Here is a 20,149-nt window from a genome sequence, read left to right as displayed (position 1 = left end):
CCCATGTCACACAGCCCCCCAGCATCACCCCAGCAACTGGCACTGGCTGCCAGCTTTCTCTTCCTGGTGTCAGCTCACCCGGCTGTGCCTTCTTCACTCCCTTTGGTCCCTCTGCCTGGAGTGACTTTCCCGTTTGTCTAGCAAATCTTCCAGACTCAGGTCTAGTGCCACTTCCTCCAGGAAGCCCTACTAGTCGCTACCACTCCCGGACCCCACTGTGTTCATCAGTGCTTTCGCCACAGCCGGGGCTCTGTTATGCATTAAGCACTACAGAGAAATAAACTATTACTAATACGAAAACAAGATGCTCAAGTCGAGTCCAAACATAGGAGGGGAAATCAGAGTGAAAAGATGCCTTAGTCTTACCCCATTAAACTTTAAATGTTTTACTTCTGCACATCTTAGGAGACATAGGACCACGCCAGGGCATTGCTAGGGCTCCACCAGGGCGAGGAAGACAACCCGGAGGAGCCCTGACGCTTACGCCCCACGGGAACCTGGTCCTATGCGTGAAAGTCTGCACAATCCTGTACCCAGGACGTGGGCACTTTTAAAGCAATTGTGCCCGGCCGATGAGGCTCAGCGGTTGAGCGTCGACCTAGGACCCAGGAGACCGCGGTTCGATCCAGGCAGGGCACATGCCCGGGTTGCAGGAGATCCCGGTTCCATCCGGGCAGGGCACGTGCCCGGGTTGCAGGAGATCCCGGTTCGATCCGGGCAGGGCACGTGCCCGGGTTGCGGGAGATCCCGGTTCGATCCGGGCAGGGCACGTGCCCGGGTTGCAGGAGATCCCGGTTCCATCCGGGCAGGGCACATGCCCGGGTTGGGGACTCGACCCCCAGCAGGGGGCGCGCAGGGGGCAGCGGATCAGTGACTCTCTCCCTCTCCCTTCCCCTCCCTGAAATCAATATACACCAAAAAATCAAAATAAAAAATAAAGTAACTGAATAAAATAAATACTCGGTACGTGTGCTGCGTGCAGCACGTGCTGAGCAAGTGTTTTTGCCGGGATGCTCGCCGGGAACGAGGACATCAATGCCATTCGGCGAGGTCGCGGGTGCCCCAGGGCCCAAGGAGAGTCCTCCCGGGGACAAAGGGAGGGGGCGGCCGCGAGGGGCCCCCGCTGGGAAGGGGCCGTTAGAGCGAAGGTGGGGGTGGGAGCGGCGGAGGGCCCGGGAGAGAAGAAAACAGACCCTGGGCCCGGAGAAAGAAGGACCGAAAGCCCGGGGAGGGGGGCCGGCCGCGCGGAGCCGGGGCCGCGGGAAGCGGAGGTGCGACCCCCTCGCCCCCCGCGGGCCCCTCCTCCCGCCGCTCGCCCCGCCCCCGTAAAAAAAAAACCAGACCCGTAGCCTCTACCCGGCCTCCTCCCATTGGCTATGCGAATGAGCGAAGGCTTCGGGGACCAATGAGCGGCGGCCACGGCTTGGCGAGCGCCTTCCGGCCCGCCCCCGCCGCGCCGCGCAGCCCCGCGCGTGCCTCGCGGGCCGAGGGCGGGACGTGGGGCGGCGGGGGCGCGGCGCGGCGAAGCTGAGGCAGTGGCTGGAGTGCGCGGCGGCCCGACGCTCGGCATGGCTCGCCTGGTGCTCGGTAGGCGCGTCCCCTCGTCCTGGCGGCGGCTCGAAGGCCCCGAGCCCCACGGCGGTCCGCCGGGGAGCGGGAGGGAGGTAGGGCGGGCGCGCGGCCTTGGCCGGTCCCGCTCGGGGGACGGGGCTCGCGGGCCTGGCCCACGCGGGGCCGCGGTGGGGGACGCCTTGGAGCCCGTGGGGGGGGGGCAATGGGGGAGCCCCGGGGGCTGGAGGCTGCCCTCGGCCGGAGGCGCGGGGCCCTAACGGACTCGGGGCGCGTGGGGCGGTGAGGGCGCCCTTGGCCGAGCCTCCGCAGCCCACCCCGGGGGAGCGTGTGCGTGAGCGTGGCGGCGCGGGGGGCGCCCCGAGGCTGGATCCCGGGGCGGGGGGCCTCCGGGGACAGCCCGAGCCGGGTCGGAGCGCCGGGTGCAGGGGCGGCCGGGGCGAGGGTCCCTGAGGGGGGCTGGGTGTTGGGGCGCAACCTAAAGGGAACCTCGGCCTCGAGCGGGTCTCGGGCCCCTCGCACCGCTGCTTTTCCTCTCCACTTGCTTAATGGGATGTCTACTTCTCAGAAAAACTGAAATATCAAAACCCAGTCCCGAGATTCGGCCTTTAACGGGAGCGCCTTCCGGACGCAGGTCTCGCGGCGCCGGGGCACTTGGACGGGCCTGGAGCCGGCGCCCGCGAGCGGTGGGAGTGGGCTTCGGAGTCGGCTGCGCGAGCGGAGTCGGGACGCCGGCTCCCGGTCCCCTCGGGTCCCGGCCCCGGCGCTCTCACAGTTCCGGCCGGAACGCCGGGCCGGAGCACCGGATGCGGACCACGGGGTCTGAGCTCCGCCCCTCCCCCGCGTGGACGAGCTGTGCGGCTGGGAGCAGGTTACTTAACCGCGCTGGGCTAGACCTCCATAGGGTTATTTTGACACTTAAGGAATTAATACATGTCTAAAGAGAGGAAACGGGATATAAATATTTGCTGTATTACTGCAGAGAGAATAGATGGGGGGGGCGGGGGGAGTTTAGTCTCTGTTTAAAAATTGCCCACAATCGAATTGAGACTAAGCTCTGAAGGAGTCTGTGGTTCTTTCCGTTAACTCATTATTTTAACAAATGTGGTCGACCTTTTTGGGAGCCCTGTGGGTTTCGGGATGACTGCTTTGGGACTCTTGCTAGCAGGTGTGGCACGGGGATGTCACCGATGTAGATTTATAGCAGCATCCTTAACTCCTGTGGAGGAATCCTGGCAAGTCACAGGTGGCAAAACCATCTGCTCACATAGGCTCTAGACACGCGGTGTTCCAGGTTCCCACTGGTGCTCATTATCACGGAGTGGAACAGCCTTGTGATTTTTTGAAACAGAACATTGTTAGCCAGCATTGACCAATTTTTTTTCATCTTAAGTGGGCCCACAGTTTTTTGTTTTTGTTGAGGGTTTTTGTGGGGTAGTTACTGGGAATATTTTTGCCGTTGGAACTTATACATCTTTTAATCTGTTTTCCTGAGTATTATGCTTGATTTCCTTCCAACCCTACGAGGTCATACTGCCTTTTAAGAAGTTTGGGTCTCGAAGCTTTATCATCAAGGCATTTCCATTGGATAGCCACTTAGAAGAGGGGAGGCTCTTGTGAGAACCAGGCAAAATTTAAAGAAAAACAAAAGTCCAACAGCACTACTAGAAAAAAAAAAAAAAAGTCTAAGTCCATGTTATATTGAGGGTCAGTAGACATGGCCATCTTTGTATGGAAAGAGAGCATACTCCTGAGGTAAAAATCATGGACCATCCCTTTGGTGACTGCTGTTCTGATTGGCAAGAAAAATGAAAGACCCTAATTCTCCTGCCATGATCTACCTAAATGACCCTCCTTGGGATTATATTTCTGCAGTCTCCAGACCTTTGGTTAAAAATTTGGGTTACATAACTGTGTTATATTTGTAATTATATGGCCTTAGGTAAATGTCTCCGTTTTTTGGCCTAAAAAATGAACATCATAGTACATACCACATAGAGTTCTTAAATGAGTTAATATATTTTAAATGTTTAGAACAATGCCTGGCACATGGCCTCATAGAAGTGTTATTCTTAGGTAAGATGTCAATTTCTGGAGGGTAAGTAGTTGGACAGGTAAATATATCAAAATGTTAGCCATACCCTCAGTACCCCCGGAAGATTTTCTCTTAAACTGACCGTATCCATTGGAGGGGGGAGTAGTAAGCATTCTTAACATTGGCCTGTTAATAGTGAAATATGGGAAATAATCAAGTTTTGTCAGTAGTGAGTTGGCAACATGGTACAGCCATTAAAATTGGTTACATGGGGTAATAAGTAATCCATAATTACTTATATAGAAAATGTCTGTAACTTATTTTGAGTGGCAAATGGTTACAGAAAGGAATATATATATCCCATTTATATGAATATACAATAATAAAGTCTGATACCTCTGTTGCATACAGATGTCAGTAAGAGTATTCACCAAAATATGAATGGCTTGTTCTAGTGGAGACTGTTGATGGCTTTTCTTTTGCTTTTCCATTTTTTAAAATTTCACAATGAACTCAATGTATTGAACAAGTATCAATGCATGTCGACCCTTACCAAAAACAACTTCTTTAAATGTAGTAGGTCTCGGAGGATTCTTTAGGACCAATATTACTTCCAAGCTTATTTAGAATTAAGACTGTCTGTGCTTAGGTTCCTAATTTACTTGCTTCACTAACTGGATCAAGCTCTATTTAACTTTTCCTGCAGGAATGAAAAGAGTATTGAGCAGCACCATACAATAGAAATGTAATGCAGACTTATGTAATTAAAAATTTTCTAGTAGCCACATTTAAAAAGGCAAAAGAATGAGTGAAATTCATTTTAATATATTTATTTACCCAGTATATCTAAAAGACCATTTCAATATGTAATCAATATAAAAAATATTAATGAGATAGTTTAATTTTTCTTTCCTACCAAGTGTTTTGAAATGCAGGGTGCCTTTTACACCTACAGCACATCTCATTGTGGGGTAGCCACGTACGGCTCATGGCTACCATGTTGGACAGCACAGTTATCTCGGGAGCCACTGTGGGTGGCCTGACCGTCATCCACACTTACCCTTTCCTGTCTCCTGAAATGGAACAGGAGCCCATCCTATCACAGGCTATGTGTTCCCTCCCCTCCTCCTGACTCAGGGCATTTTGTTTAATGATTCCCTGTACTTTAGCCTTTCCCATGCTACATATTTCTTCCTTTCACACTCAGTTTAAAAAGAAACCATCCTTCTACTTCACATTTGCTTGTGCTCTCCTCCTCTTTATAATGAAACTTGTTTAAAAAGTTATTTGTATTGTTTTCACCAGCTTGTTCTCTCCTCCGATCTTCTGTAGATGCCTGCTGTGTATTTTCACTACACCACAGCTCCCAGGGCCCCCAGTTATTTCTTTGTCCTTTGATCCAGTGCAGTTTTCAGTCTTTCCTACTTGAGCTCCCAGTAGCATTTGTTACTGTTGCCCATTCAGCCGTCCACTGCCCACACAGAAAGAAATCTTATGACACCCCTCCTTCCGCATGATAAGCCTTTAGTGGCTTCACATCACCATTAGTAAAGTCCAGTTTTATTTCATAAGCTCCTACATTTGCAATCTCTGTCATTCAAATGCAATATTCTTGAGCAGTGCAATTGTTTATTCATGCCCCTGGCGCACACAACCTTTTTATCTTGAGCACTAAAAAGGCAACATGGTTTAATGGGAAAAGCATGGAACTAGAAGTCAGAGAGCTCCTCTGCCATTTACATGCATGGCTGTAGATGGGCCCTGATCTCACGTTCTGCCTTTTACAAAATAAAGATGATTCTTGCTCTCTAGTTGGTAATGCTGTGAAAAACCAGGTGCGCTGGTATATTTTAAAGTGGTTTGAAAATGGAAAGTGCTATGTAAGTATCAGGTAGAATAGTTAGCAATAGAACGATTAACATTGGTGTGCACTCCTTCCAGAAGAAATTTACCATTGCGTTATTCAAAAAAGTTCCATTTGAAATCTCCCAAATTCTGTTTATAACGAAGCATGTGAAAATCTGCCTACAGTGGCATATACACACACTGCCTTGGGAGACAGGTCACTCTCACTTTTAATACGTTTTAAAGGAAGAGATGAAATTTTGATAGTATTACCAATTCAAAAGACTTTTGAGTTCTTAAAATATTTGTAAGTCAGTTCAGAACTTGTTTTTTGTTTTTTTTAAATGTTATAAACTGCATTTAAGTTCTTAGAGTGGCTAACAAAAATACACTTGGTCCACAGTGTAGCTTAACTATGCCATTATAATACAATAGATTATTTGCTTTATAACATCAGTTACATGAAAATTCTTTGTGAGCTCATCCTGCAACATTGTGAGTGCCTGGTGATGTGCCATTGATAGTGTTATTAGAAATAAAAGTATTTATTAAAACAGTCATGGCCCTTGAGAGAGTCCCAGTCTAGTAGGGGAAACGAATTTTTTTCTTAAAAAAATGGCTTTAATAAAGGTGGTGTGCTAATACTGCAACTGAATAGCACAAGAAATAAATACTGTACGGATTACCCAAGGTCACAGATAGATGTAACCTCCCAGTTTTTCAGTGTCCTTGCCATAAAATGGCAACAGTAGTGCTACCTCATAGGGTGGTTATAGAGAATGAAGGCACTAAGAAGAAGAATATTTAAATACTGCAGTCCAGGAGATGAGTGTGGACTGTGTTCCCTTCTTGCTTGGCACTACATCAGTGGGAATAAAATTCCAGGAGCTCCAACAGCAGTAGGGAGGGCAGGGGCATGAGGTTAGGAGGGGCCTTGCCCAGCCATCCTCCAGTATGGAGGGCCTTCGTCAGCTGAAGAAGACTCTGGTCACCTGGGTTTCCTTTCAGCACAAACCTGCTGTTAATGGTCTGCTTTTGATTGTTCCTCCAGGTTTGGTGAGCTGTACCTTCTTTCTAACAGTGAATGGGTTGTATTCCTCTAGTGATGATGTCATCGAGTTAACTCCATCAAATTTCAACCAAGAAGTTATTCAGAGTAATAGTTTGTGGCTTGTAGAATTCTTTGCTCCATGGTAAGTATTATTAAATAGTTGTCAGTCATTTATGGTACTTTAAAAAGAAAAATACCATATAAAGATGTGATTTTATTTGACCATCTAGTTTACCTACTTTAGAGCTTGTTTACTTTTATTATTTTTAAAACATAGATATATTTTTATTGATTTCAGAGAGAGGGAGGGGGAGAGAGAAATATCAATGATGAGAGTCATTGATCCGCTGCCTCCTGCATGCCCCCTACTGGGGATTGAACCTCCCCAGTGCCCTGACTGGGAATCGAACCTCCATCTCCTGGATCCTAGGTCAATGCTCAACTGCTGCGCCACGCTGGCTGGGCTAGTCCTTATTTAAAAGAAGTAGAGGGAAGTGGGAGAGTCCACATGGTCTTGTTTATTAAAGGTCATGGAGATTGAGTCAAGTGGGGGGAAAAATGAAGTAGCTAATTGTTGCAAGAAAGAAGAAAGGGGGAAAAAAAACCTTATAATTTTAAGATGGTTTATCCTTATGATGAGGTAAGTAGGGTGGGGACTAATGGGAAACTGATTTATGAAGAAAGAATATTGGCCAAAGGAAAGGGAAGAGGCAGTATTGACTCCGTTCTGTTTCCTGAAGAGAGTTGCTTCCAGAAATATGTAATTAGAAAACCTGGTTTAATTTAACAGTTATCCTCTTGCCTTACATTCATTGTTGGAAAAAACCCTTGTGGGGTGAAGATGTAATTACTGTTGAAATTGGATGTGCAATTATATATAGTCAGAATATAGGATGTAGTTTCCTCAAACTCTGTGTTTTTATCCCCTAAAAGGTGTGGCCACTGCCAAAGGTTAACACCAGAATGGAAGAAAGTAGCAACTGCATTAAAAGTAAGTTTTTGAGATGTCTACATTCACTTGTGTATGTTTCAGTTTATGCAAATGACTTAATGTATAATAGGAAGTGAATTTGCATATTGAAGCTCAAAACCCTTGTTTTGATGCCAAGATTATATAGGGAGCAAAGGTATAATGTACATTTGAGCTTTTATGCTTATTTATGTCACTTCTGTTTCCTGGGCTAATTTGTGTTTCACTCATCGTTCCACCTAGGAATGGCTTCCCAGGCTACAGCCCTCATTCGTTCTGTTTTAAAGCCCTTTGTTATTTTGTTATCTTGACATGAATCAGATGGTGGGTTCTTATGGAACCTTCTCCAGTTGAAAGTAGATAATTCTCTCAAATTTCCACAGGATGTTGTAAAAGTGGGTGCAGTTGACGCAGATAAACATCAGTCCCTTGGAGGACAGTATGGGGTGCAGGGATTCCCTACCATCAAGATTTTTGGATCCAACAAAAACAGGCCAGAAGATTATCAGGGTAAGGACTTTGCTAACTACTTCCCCTGGTTGGAATTTTCATTTGAGCAGGTGGGAAAAAATAGGAGAAAATTAGGATTCTATAACTTTGAGCCCTGCTGCCTACAAGTTTCTCAGCCTCTCTGTGCCTAAACCTCGTAGCTCTATGATGGCACAGGGTGATGCCTACCTCTTCTGAGTTCTGGAGATTAAATATGCGTCGTACAGATAAAAGGTTTTTGTATTATCATGCATACTAGCTTAGCCCACACGGCCTTTGCAATGATAGAGTAATGATGTTCTATGCTTCCTCCTTGTTTTTCTCTTTATAATTAGAAAAATACTACTAAATATTTTATAGTTAATACTGAATGAAGATTTACATGTTCCTTGCTGTGAGCTCTCGTCGCTCTATGTAGGAGAAGGGTCTAGCATAGCAGTGTGGCAGGAAGAATGCCCTGTAATTTGAAAGTCAGTTAGTTACCCTGGGTATTCTTTTGTAGAACAGTCATATTATTTCATTTAAAATACCACAAACGTGCCCGGCGGTTGAGCGTCGACCTAGGATCCAGGTGATCGGGGTTTGATTCCTGGTCAGGGCTACATGCCCGGGTTGTGGGCTCAATCAATGACCCTCTCATCATTGATGTTTCTGTCTCTCTCTCCCTCTCCTTTCCTCTCTCTGAAATCAATAAAGATATATTTAAAAAAAAAAAAAAGAAAGAAAGAAAGAAAGAAAGAAAAAATAAAATACCACAAACAGATCATCAAGTTTAAGATATAATCAGAATTGCTAGGTTGGACCATGTTCATGGTCCTAAAAAAAGTATTGGGCATAACGTATTTAAAGTTTAAATTATGGCTCATTTGATAAATTTTTTAAAAGATTTCATTACATGGGCCACATAAACGACAACTTAGAGTTAAACATCTTCGGTTTTGCTTTGTGTGAGAAAAACAAGTTTGAGGGTTGGGGGAGGAGAATCAGCATCACAGTAACACAGTGTTATTGTATCATCTCTGCTTGGTGGCCTGCATTGTGTCCAGTTGATAGAACATTCTCAGGAAAGGGAACTTGAAGGGAGTGCGGGGTCTGGAGAGTGAGAACTTGGATAATAGCCGGCCTGGCTCTACTACTGGCCTCATCATACTCTGGCTTCATAACTAAACAGAATACTTAACTCTCTGGGTGTGTGAAAACCTATTTTACCCCTGAAATAGTACATGTAAAGCATGTGACTTTGTAAAGACAGTGTAGTTGGTACGTCACTGAGCTGGGGGTCAGAATCCTGGAGATAAGGCCGTACACACATCCTTTCTTCTAGACTCCCAGCTCTGAGGTTTCATAAAATGGTCAGTTTCATTTTTCTAACTAAACACCTGCTTTTCTGCCTTAGAATAATTTGTTTCACTAACTTGCAAAAACCGAATTTTAGAGTAGGGGTTGCATTTGACTTGCTGCCTGTTTTCATAAATAAAATAAGACTTCACCAACCCTTGGTGTGGGGCAGGAGTGGGGAACATCCGGCCCTCAGGCAATATATATGGCCATCGAAATCATTTGGTCCAGCTCTGCCAAGGCAACTGCAGGTGGGACTCAAAATTGAATAAATCTAGGAGCTTGTTTCATAGCTAATTTTTAAGTTTGATAATTTTGTGTGGCCCACGAATGGTGTTACAAATATCTAAATGGCCCTTGTAGAAAAAAGGTTCCCCACCCCTCGTCTAGAGTAAGAAAGTCCTCTCTGCCTCTTTTGCTTGTATGTTCCTTGACTTGGTATGTTTCCAGGTAAAGATCGGTGGCAGGGGCACTGCCCGAGGATGGAGCAGAAGCCTGTTTTCATGTTGCTTCTGCCCTCTGTCTAGGAGGTGGTGCTGGGCTCCTCAGCCATGGTTGTAGCACCAGCCGACCGGGACTTACTCTGGGTGGTGCTGGACTGTGTTTTCTTATGTCAGGTCTGAGGTGTTCTCAGTTTTTATCTCTAGCAATTTGGTCAGAAAACTCTAGGAAAAAAGCAAGCTGAAATTTTCTGAAGCGATTTTGTGAGTGTGGCGTTAGAGTGAAGATCACTTACGGCCTCTGTTATCCTTACAGCTGAATCAGTCAATAGCCCCCTGACTTTCTTGAGCATGTAGATTTTGGCAAACTTCCAAAGGCTGTTGTCATTATTGTTGGCTGCAGAGCCTGAGCACCGATAGGCACACAGCCTGTCTGCCACTGTTCAGCTGATGGCCCTTGTCTTCTTGCAGGTGGCAGGACTGCTGATGCCATCGTGGATTCCGCCCTCAGTGCCCTGCGCCAGCTCGTCAAGGATCGCCTTGGGGGCAGGGGATATAGTTCTGGAAAACAAGTAAGGCTTTGTAGGCCAGTTTTTAGTGTGTGATGATTTTGAAGCCTGAATGTGGACCCCTTGTAGGAGATAGATTTTTTTTTTTTTTAACATTGCAAATTGGTGACCTTTCAATTAAAAAAATAATAGAAGGTTGGGTCAACTGACCCCAGAGCGAGTCAACCTGCTCATTTGGCTTCCTCAGAATTACCATCACTATAGCTGGTCAGTCCCAGGGCATCCTGCCAAACCTCAGGCCAAGAGCCAGGCCCCAGAGAGGCTTCCTCAGCCCAGGGCTGAAATAGGAGAGTTTGAGCTGCAGAAGGAGAGAGCACCAGGCTGCTTTTTCACATGGTTACAGAGTGGAAAGAGAGAGGCCAGCTCTCCAGATCGACTCTGGGTGAACAGGGGAAATTTGGATGACCTCTTGGCCTAAGTCTGTGGCAATGAGCCCCAAATCCATGGACAATTCTACATAAATGCATAAGGAAGAAGAGAAAGATATTCCTGTTCTGAGGGTTGGTGTTTTAGATGTCCTGTATGAAATGTGACGTTTGACTGTGTTATCCTTGTGATCTTGGGAAAGGCATTGAATTCTTACTAATGCTTGTAGGTAAGGTGGCCCTTTGCTCTTTATACAGCCTTGGCTTCCCCAGATTTCAGACGTAGACGTTTAATGAGCATGATCGTCTCCCCTAGCTCCATGGCTTTGGGCCCAGGTGATAGAAAGTAAGATAGTCCTGTCACTTAGGGTCAGTACTGAAGAAAAGTATTTGAGAAAAAATGGGTAAGTGTTACTTTTAGCTTTCTTGATTGGTAGGGACTTTATGAAAGGGTATTAACTAGTGATGTGTAATATCCTGGGATAACCAGCAGCTGAGCTTGAGTCTGAATTAGAATAATGTTATTAAGGTGATTCTTTGAGCCATGCTGAACTTTCTCTTAAAAATAGCAAGTGACAGAATTTAGGTAAATGTTATGTGTTATACTGAATGTACTGGGGATTGTTTGAAAGTAAATGTTGATTACCTGGCAAAAATAATAATATTATACAATGTCTCTAATTTGAATAAAGTAGTTTTCACTTGAAAAGAAAACGAAAACTTCTTTAAAATGTGGAGGCGAGTTTTGTTATTGGTGTACTTAGAAAAGGAATCCTGTTCTTTTGGCCACTTTGTAGTTTAACGTTTAATGTCACAATGACAGGGTAGAAGCGAAAGTTCAAGTAAGAAAGACGTGATTGAGCTGACAGACGACAGCTTTGATAAGAATGTTCTTGACAGTGAAGACGTTTGGATGGTTGAGTTTTATGCTCCTTGGTGTGGACACTGCAAAAAGTAAGTGCTTTTAACCAAGTCATAGGGCTTCTAATCAATTATCTAGTTTGCTGTGAGGCTTTCTGTTTGTTTTTGTTTTTAACCCTCTTCACCCATTTTGCCCACCCTGCCCCCTGCCTATGGCAACCACTAGTCTGTTCTCTGTATCTAGGAGCTTGATGGTGGTTTTTTTGTGTGGTTTTGTTTTGTTTTGTTTTTTATTTCACATATAAGTGAGTGTATATAGTTTCCTTTGAAAGAGCTGAATCAGATCACAGGTATAACCAACATCTCCTCCCGAAAAGTTCTGACTTGAAACAAATTGTAAACGTTGGCATTAGTGCCAAGGGTTTCCTCTGTCATTTTCAAAGATTGACAGGGAGCTAGCATCCAAATTTGGGGGGAGTGACAAAGGACTGGGAAGCAAGTGTGAAAGGCGCATCGTATCTTTCATAACGCAACATGGAAAATGTTTCCCAAGTGGGACATAGCTGGGTTGGGCAGATATGCACACATAAGTTAAAGTACTTGTGCTGAGATAAAGATATTTATTTGTAGCCTAGAGCCAGAATGGGCCGCTGCAGCTACCGAGGTAAAAGAGCAGACGAAAGGAAAGGTGAAACTAGCGGCTGTGGACGCCACGGTCAATCAGATGCTAGCCAGCCGATACGGGGTATGTTCATACGGCTCTTGTCTTTGTGAAATACAGTTTTTCACTGTTACTTCATCCAGTACACCAGGCCTCCTGCGAGGTAGGAGGGGGGATGTTTAGTCGTTTTGTAATGAAAAAATTAAGTCACTTTATTGTTACAACTAATAAGTAGTAATTCTGGAAGTCAGGACTGTTGTTTAGGGGATTTTTCCCCAATATTTCACTATTTCTGTGTGCTTATTGTGAGCCCATAGCTTTCTCAGCTTTTACAAGTTGCTCATAGGGCTTTTGAGGTTGGTCCATTTGTTCTAGAGCAGATAAATATTAAGTGTATTTCCAGAGTTTGGATAAGGCTTGGCCACGCCTGCCAGTCAGATTGTTAAACCCCCTGACTGACAAACCTGTGTGTCATCTTTGGACATTGATGCATACTGGAGAATATATTTGCTGCATTAAATTACCTAGAAGGTGGTTTTAGAAACCATGAAGATTACCTTATTTCTTATTAAAGGTTTGTTGATTTTGAATAGATTCGGGGATTTCCTACAATCAAGATCTTTCAGAAAGGCGAGTCTCCTGTGGATTATGACGGGGGCCGGACAAGATCTGAAATTGTCTCCCGGGCCCTCGATTTGTTTTCTGATAACGCTCCACCTCCTGAGCTACTTGAGGTAAAGCTCTCCAGTCACGCACAGCAAGGCGCACTCTCCAGTCTGACTTTGGGTGGTAGGGCAGTTGGCCTCTAGCTCTTCAAATTAAGCTCTTCTCCATCTCCGTTAAAATGCTCTCTCAAGTGTCTCTGTACTTTCAAATGGACAAAACCTGTCTGATAAATTGCTGCTTTTCATAACTTTAGCACTAAGATAATTGCACTGAGAGGAAAAGTATACGTAAGCCTCTCAAAAATAGACTGCATCTTTCATTTCTCATTCTCAGAAGAATACCTAACATTTACTGAGCACCTGGCCACGTAACAAGGACTGTTCTGCTTTTATGTAGATTTTCCTCACTTAATTCTCATATGAACACTTAGTGGTGAATACTGTTCTTAATCTTCATTTTACATATGAGGAAACTGAGGCACAGAGAGCCTCAAATTCATATATGATGCACGTAAATATGTCTGTCTACCTGTTCGAACGATCAAGTGTCAGCCAGGCTGTGCCCGGCATTCTGGTTTCAGAGGCTGTGTGCAGGTCCCTCACCACTACCCCAGAAAGAGGGCTTGGGAATGATAGTGGGACATTCTACGAGAGCTGGTGGTGGTTTTGGTTCTAGAATGTGTGCAAGGAAGTGTCGTTGGGAGAAGTCCTCCCTCTCTTGCTTTGCTCTTTAATGGAAGTGATGGTGCTAAGTCTTTGTTTTCTATCCCTGTCTCCTGGGTCCCACAGATCATTAGTGAGGACATCGCCAAGAAGACGTGCGAGGAACATCAGCTCTGTGTCGTGGCCGTCCTGCCCCACATTCTTGACACTGGTACGGTGAACAGGAACTCACTTTCCTTTCATTGTTCTGTGCTGCCTGCTCTGAAAACACTTTCTAAATCAATTAATGTCACAGACTTTTTTATTTTTATCTTTAAAATTTTTGTGTGTTCAGGAGCTGCAGGCAGAAATTCTTATTTGGAAGTTCTTCTGAAGTTGGCAGACAAATACAAAAAGAAAATGTGGGGGTAAGTTATTGAACTTGGTATCTCTGTACCATTTGGGCAGGAGAGTATTGTACTGCTTGAGAGTGTCTGGCTCCTTGTTCTCTGTAGGATGTGTTCCTATGTTTGCATCGTTTAGGAAGGAAAGAAGTAGTGCAGCTCTCTTATTTGCTCATAAGGCACGTATTCGTACCGCAGCATACTTTTTCTCATAGGGACTGATGTTTAAATGGTGTTGGGTTTCAGGCCAGCAAGCAAAAGCTTAATTAGTAAGCTAGTTGAATTCTAGTACGGCCTGGAGGCTCGATAAAGAAGTAGAGGCATTTTTTTGTCCACCCTCCCTGAGTGACGGCCAGATCTAGGCAGATTTTGAAACAAAGTTTGCCTCTGTCCCCATTTATCTTCTAGCTTCTCACCCTCGTCCTTCATTGCGGTCCTGATGCCTCGTGCCCCTGCTGTCACTCTGCTCACTATAGCTTTGCACGTCTGTCCAACAGCCTTTATTGTGTGCCTGCAGAAGGCCGCCTTCTGCAGTGTTTCTTTACACCTTTGGAGAAGTTAAGAAATTTGGTTGCACGCGTCTGTGTGTGTGTTGAATAATGGTGACCTATCCATAGCTTTTAAAAAGGTAGTTGGTACACTTTTTAAAGACCATACGTGATAACCTAAATGATACTGGTAACAAAGACAGAAAATTCATGAGGCTTGGTCGACAGTATTCTAGACCGGGGGAAACTGTCTTATAGGTAGACCGATCCATTTTGGGGGACTTCTGGAATTAGGGTTTAGGGACCATGAGAGAGGAACTGTAGTTACTCAAGAGCACATCTAGAATACATTATTTTTAAAAACTTACTTTTTGTTTTTGTTTGCTTCTATACCTATTTCATCCATAAAATACTTGAAGTGTAATTTTGTTCTTTAAGATCTGCTAGTTAGGTTCTAACGAATTTTAAAGGGGTCTTTGTCCTGAAACCACTCTGCCTTTCTAGGTGGCTGTGGACAGAAGCTGGAGCACAGTCCGAACTCGAGAATGCTTTGGGGATTGGAGGATTTGGGTACCCCGCCATGGCAGCCATTAACGCACGCAAGATGAAGTTTGCTCTTCTAAAAGGATCTTTCAGTGAGCAAGGCATTAACGAGTTTCTCAGGTAACTCTTTTGCTCTTTTAAATTGTTTTTGTTTTGTCTGTTTGGTTCTGCTGTGGTTTTTTTGTTTGAAATTAGGTTTATATAGACCAGGCAATAAATGGAATTATTTTGCATTTGACATTCTGGAGAATTAGATGTTTATAAATTTGAGCTTTTAAATCTTCCTGTGCTTTGTTCTGTTTTTCATGGAAATATTCTGCAGTAGCGAATGATCCTCAGCCTCTCCTGTTTTCAGGTCCCCTTGTCATTCTCTGCCATTGGTATTGGGCTCTTCCCGATTCTTACGGTGGACTCACGGGGAGAAGCAGCCTGTCCTCCCCCATTCACACCTGAGCATGCTTTGTACCCTCAACCTCAGACGATATGGTTTCCATTTCTGGGCTTTGGTTTTAGAGTGTGGTTATCTGAAAACGGGTGAACTTAACTTACTTAAGTGACTCCAACAGTGGTCAACAGCATGATAGTGTGAGAGCCAGAGGCCTGTTTAATGTTGAGCACAAGTTGTCAAACTCAGAAGCCAATTTGTAGGGCTTTCTGTGCTGCCCTGCTATTCAGCTCATCCTGAAACTGACTGGGTCATCTCTTAGGCACATACAGGCTTTGATGCTGTACTTTTTCTCAGATGTGTGGTCATTTGATTAATGCTTCTTCCCCATAACTGAGTTCCATGAGGGTGAATTTCTTTTACACAAAATTTTATCTCTACCTAGTACTCTAGGGCCTGGCTCAGAATAAGCTCTTGGTAAGTATTTTGTGAATGAATTGTTGAATTTTCATCTCTGGAACAGTTTCAATTAGGAAAGACTTCTCTGCCCTCGGGAACATTATTGTTTAACAGGACACAGCACGTTGATGGGGAGACTGTTTATAAAATGTGCTTCATGCTTTTCAATAGCTAATTCCAGTGTCAGTCTTCAGGAGATGTGTGAGAGTGATAAGTGACAATGAGTTTGCACCTTTGAACTTACTGAAAATGGCAGATTTTGACCCCAGCTTTGATTCTATTCCCATTTATTTTCAGCCAGTTTTAGTACAAAGGAGGTAAATGCATCATGGAAAAGGTACAGGGAACAGTAGCATGTTGTGAACTTGAGACAATTGTGCTCGAGATTAAATAGGCCTCTGGCTTTCAGACTTCTTGTCTTGGAGGTGGCAGAACACCTCAGGGGCCTCCGGTCACCAGTGGAGAAGGTACATGGTGATGACCAGGAGGGAAACAGAATACGTGGCAGTGTACTTGTTTCTAGCTATGAGTCTTATTTTCGGAGGGGAAATGCGTGCAGTGAGCGAGCAGGCTGCTTCCACCAGACTGCAGTGGGCCTGGCAGAGAGCTGGGCAGCACCCACCACAGAACTGCCACAGCCTGGCAATTGGAAAACCAAAGAAAAATACCATCATTGCTGCAGTTTGTCAAACATAGAAGCTTTAACAATTTATAAGTGTAGTAGCAGCAATTGAAAACTATGGTCAACCTAAGACAGTGATTGCTGCATCTGTCCTTGAAAACGTCATATTGTGTTCCTCTTGGAGTAGCAGCCAGGAAGCCTAAGTGTGTAATTGTGCCTGTGCACCCACAGTGAAGAAAAGGCTTGCATTTAATACCGGTTTGTGGCCACGGTTCTCCAGGTGATTAAGAGAAAATGGTGGCACAGGGAAGAGCGTGAATTAGCTACTAAAAAACTTCTGTTTTTAAACAATTGAACTCTGCCCTGAAGGCACTGTTCCCTCTTGATTTTGTTCCTATTTAAAGGAGGTTTGGCATCTTTCCATTTGTCGTTTGCTCTCACTGCTGACATTACGTAGGAAGCTGCCCTTTTTTTTCCTCCTGAGTGCCATCCCCATCCACCAAATGTCCAGTAGCATATTCATCTCAGCCGTTTATCAATGAAGAGGCTGATGTTCAGAGGTGGTAAATAGCCTTAGTACGATGTAGAACGTCTGGCTTTCTTTTCATTGTTTGCATGGGTTCGTATTTCCACAGAAGCCAGAGCTCGCATTGGCCTGAGCCTTGCTAGTAAATTGAGCCATTCTAGCATCGATTTTAGAGGCTCAGTGAGATGGGTCTGGCTAACTCTGCTGGAACCCCCTTTAGTCTGCCCATCCATCCATCCATCCATCCATCCAGTAGGTAGTCAACCTTCCGTCCTGTGTTACACTAATTAACAGTTCAGTGAGAGGTAGTGAAGTGGGTTTTTAGAGTGTATGTACAGTTTTCTGATTAACTGATACATGTACACCAGGGTTTCTCAACCTTGGTGCTCCTGACATTTTCGACCAGATAGTTCTTTCTTTGCTGTATGAATTGTAAGATGTTCAGCAGCATCCTTAGCCTCTCCCCTCTAGAGCCAGTAGACACCCCCCACACACACACACAAAGTTGTGACAATTAAAAATTGTCCAGACATTGCCAGATGTCCCCTGGGGGCAAAAATTGCCCCGTTTAAAAACCATTGATGTTCACTGTAAAAAATGCAGAGTAGGAATTACCAGAGAACTATTATTAAATGCCTACAGGAAACTTAATGATACCCTGTTTGGGTGTTTTCTCTTTTACCCATATTCCAAGCACCCTTCACCAGAGGGTACTTGGGGGCTCCTTTAAAGAAGCCTGTTCTCGGGCCTGTGGCCCCGCCTCTTCCCAGTGAAGTGTTTTCTGTCAATACCTGCCAGAGGCAAGACCTAACAGGCTGTCCCACCATGTGACTCTGTCTGCCCTGAAGCTTGAGCTAGTGAGGGGAGCGCTCCTACTGTCCGTCTGCAAGCTTCTGTTCACGGCAGGGCCTCTGCTTGCTGTTTAGAATGCTGAGGAAGGGAATGGAATTTTACTTCTCCCGTGCCGTCTTTCAAAAGGCCTTTCTGGGGTCTTAAACTCTCAACTTTGACAGTTTTTACATAATTTGTATTTTAGCAAAATACATTAGCTTTTTAAGTTATTGGTAGTAACTGGCTTTACTTGATGCCCAGGTCTTAGGATTTCGTGCCCGGTGATATTGTTGCCCCGAATGAAAAGAGTGCTGTTCATGAAGATTTTTCAGGAGCCATCATGGGAAATGTCTGCATAAACATGGCAGGCACACCATCTTTTACAAGTAGTTTTTTCATGTGCACCAGCCGTCCCTGTAATGCCTGTGCTTGTTTTGCCGTTTTCTCCCCAGGGAGCTATCTTTTGGGCGAGGATCTACAGCCCCTGTCGGAGGTGGAGTTTTCCCCTCCATCAGCACCAGAGAGCCTTGGGACGGCCAGGATGGTGAGGTGAGTCCCTGGACCTGACGGGCGGCTGTATGCGCAGGACGCAAGGCCAGGCTCGTCTTTCTCATCTTTACTTTCCCGATCCTGTGCATCTTTGCTACTTGTGAACCAAATTCTTCCCATTGGACCTAAGCCTTGGCATGACCCAGAACTATCATAACCTTGGGCCTTCTGGGAGGTTCTTTCTCAAGACCTTTCATCCCACCCACCCTATTAATAAGGGCTCCACAGAATTTGCTGTTCTTAACAGAGACAACCAAGATATGTATCAGTAATTAGGCTGCTTTCCTGATATTAGCCCAAGTGATCATTCAACCTTGAATTCATGTATTAGCCTCACAGAAATGTAAAATAATGTCTTTGAAATGAGCATTTATTTTGGTACACTTCTGCCCTGTCCTCCTTGAAAGGACAAGTTAAAGAGCTGTCCGTAAAATCCTGTTGCATTTAAGTCCGCAACCCTTCAAGCATCTCTGTGTTAGACCTGGATCAGGCAAAGCTGGTTTTGTGGTCAGATACCTGGATAGACTGTGCGCTTTGGGGTCACCCTGTCTGCTGCTGCAGTCGGCCTGCGGGACTAACGATGCTGTCCTGTTTTACAGCTTCCTGTGGAAGATGACATTGACCTCAGCGACGTGGAGCTGGATGACTTGGAGAGAGATGAGCTGTGAGAGGCTCAGCACAGACTTCAGTTTTCTTTTCTTGGGAGCAGACTTTTCCAGCAGTGAAGGAGCATTCTTTACTCAGATGAGTCTACCAGTGGCCTTTTTCACCAAGAAGTAGCACGTGATTGGTCATCTGAAAACACTGCAACAGGGAACTTTTGCATCTCAAGAAAACAATGAAAAATTCTATGAATTGTAGCCAGTGGATTGGGTGGTATCTGTCAAGTAACATTTTGAAGAAAACTGCTGGGCTGCTGAAATACTTTTTTTCCCCTCCCTCTGACTGCTGCTTGGGTGTCCTTGGAGGCTGTTTCTTATATAAGTTTTTTAATGTGATCCTTTCATTTGAATATAAATGGCTTTTTCCATTAAAGAATAAAACAATATTTTGGACAATGCCAACAAATGTATGATATTAGTGTCCACATCATAAATTGAGAGTGATGTTTAGCCAGAAAATATGATGATGAAGGTCTGGCCCTGATGTCTTTCCTTTCTAAGAACCTGTGATGGAAACGACACCATGTGGATGCCTGCCACAGCACAGATGTACGCATGTCCTGCGAGGCCAAGGTCCACCTGTGGATGTGGAACGGGAAGCAAGTTTGTGTAGAAGGGGGAAAAGCCGGTCGGTTGAGAACTGCTGCTTATGCCCAGCACATCTGGGCCATCACCGGGGAGCATAGCTGGTTTTACAGCTAGCTTACGGTTTTCAGTGCTCCTCTAAGTCCTCAAATGTCCATTAAGCAAGAAATACAGCCGCAGGTCACCCACTGATAGGCCGTCCCCGTTTATGTAAAACATTCGGGAGATTGGAAGTTCTGAATTACGTTAGCATATAAGTGAAGAGCCAACTGAAAGGACCGAGCATTTCTTTATTGTAACTTACAAAAAATAAATACAACTGTGACTAACTTTCGTTAGCAATTTCTCTAAAAATCTATAATTCTGTAGGAGACGTGAATTGTCTGGCTGAGGCAAAGAGCATTTGTGGTCGTCCCGTCCTCATGAACAAGGCCTGGTGGTGCCAGCTCGGCCTCTTAGTCCAGAAGACTCAGGTCGATGCGGAAGCAGACGTAAGGGAAATAGTCCTGGTTACTGAGCTGCAATCCGGGGATATCCACAGATGCCTGCAAAAGATAAACATTGTGTTCCAAGTGCATAACTACTTTGCAGTTTT

General features: G+C 45.0%; 2 protein-coding genes across 4 annotated transcripts in view; one reads left to right on the top strand and one right to left on the bottom strand.

Annotated features, from left to right (window-relative positions):
• The first annotated feature begins 1,460 nt into the window (after positions 1 to 1,460).
• PDIA6 (protein disulfide isomerase family A member 6) lies at positions 1,461 to 19,883 on the top strand. The gene is made up of 13 exons (XM_081156692.1): positions 1,461 to 1,587; positions 6,501 to 6,642; positions 7,434 to 7,491; positions 7,854 to 7,980; positions 10,209 to 10,309; positions 11,495 to 11,625; positions 12,163 to 12,277; positions 12,787 to 12,927; positions 13,648 to 13,732; positions 13,856 to 13,928; positions 14,897 to 15,055; positions 18,211 to 18,307; positions 18,907 to 19,883. Exons 1-13 carry the CDS (start codon positions 1,569 to 1,571, stop codon positions 18,973 to 18,975), a joined length of 1,317 nt encoding a protein of 438 aa, XP_081012818.1. The 5' UTR covers positions 1,461 to 1,568; the 3' UTR covers positions 18,976 to 19,883.
• Positions 19,826 to 20,149, bottom strand: part of ATP6V1C2 (ATPase H+ transporting V1 subunit C2) — a 32,602-nt gene continuing 32,278 nt past the window's right edge. For all 3 annotated transcript variants that reach the window (XM_081156689.1, XM_081156690.1, XM_081156688.1), the window contains one exon: positions 19,826 to 20,099. In XM_081156689.1, the coding sequence (XP_081012815.1) occupies positions 20,010 to 20,099 (90 nt within the window). In that variant the 3' untranslated portion in view covers positions 19,826 to 20,009. The remainder of the gene's footprint in view (positions 20,100 to 20,149) is intronic.

The sequence above is a fragment of the Miniopterus schreibersii genome (assembly GCF_964146895.1).
Source record: "Miniopterus schreibersii genome assembly, chromosome: 13".
Lineage (NCBI taxonomy): Eukaryota > Metazoa > Chordata > Mammalia > Chiroptera > Miniopteridae > Miniopterus > Miniopterus schreibersii.
Note: the sequence above shows the minus strand (reverse complement) of the source record. Positions and strands in the feature narration are given on the sequence as shown.

Coding starts and splice junctions, on each gene's coding strand:
- PDIA6 (XM_081156692.1), top strand. Junction 11,626..12,162: donor TGGTGTGGACACTGCAAAAA/GTAAGTGCTTTT, acceptor ATTTATTTGTAG/CCTAGAGCCAGAATGGGCCG. Junction 12,278..12,786: donor TGCTAGCCAGCCGATACGGG/GTATGTTCATAC, acceptor GATTTTGAATAG/ATTCGGGGATTTCCTACAAT.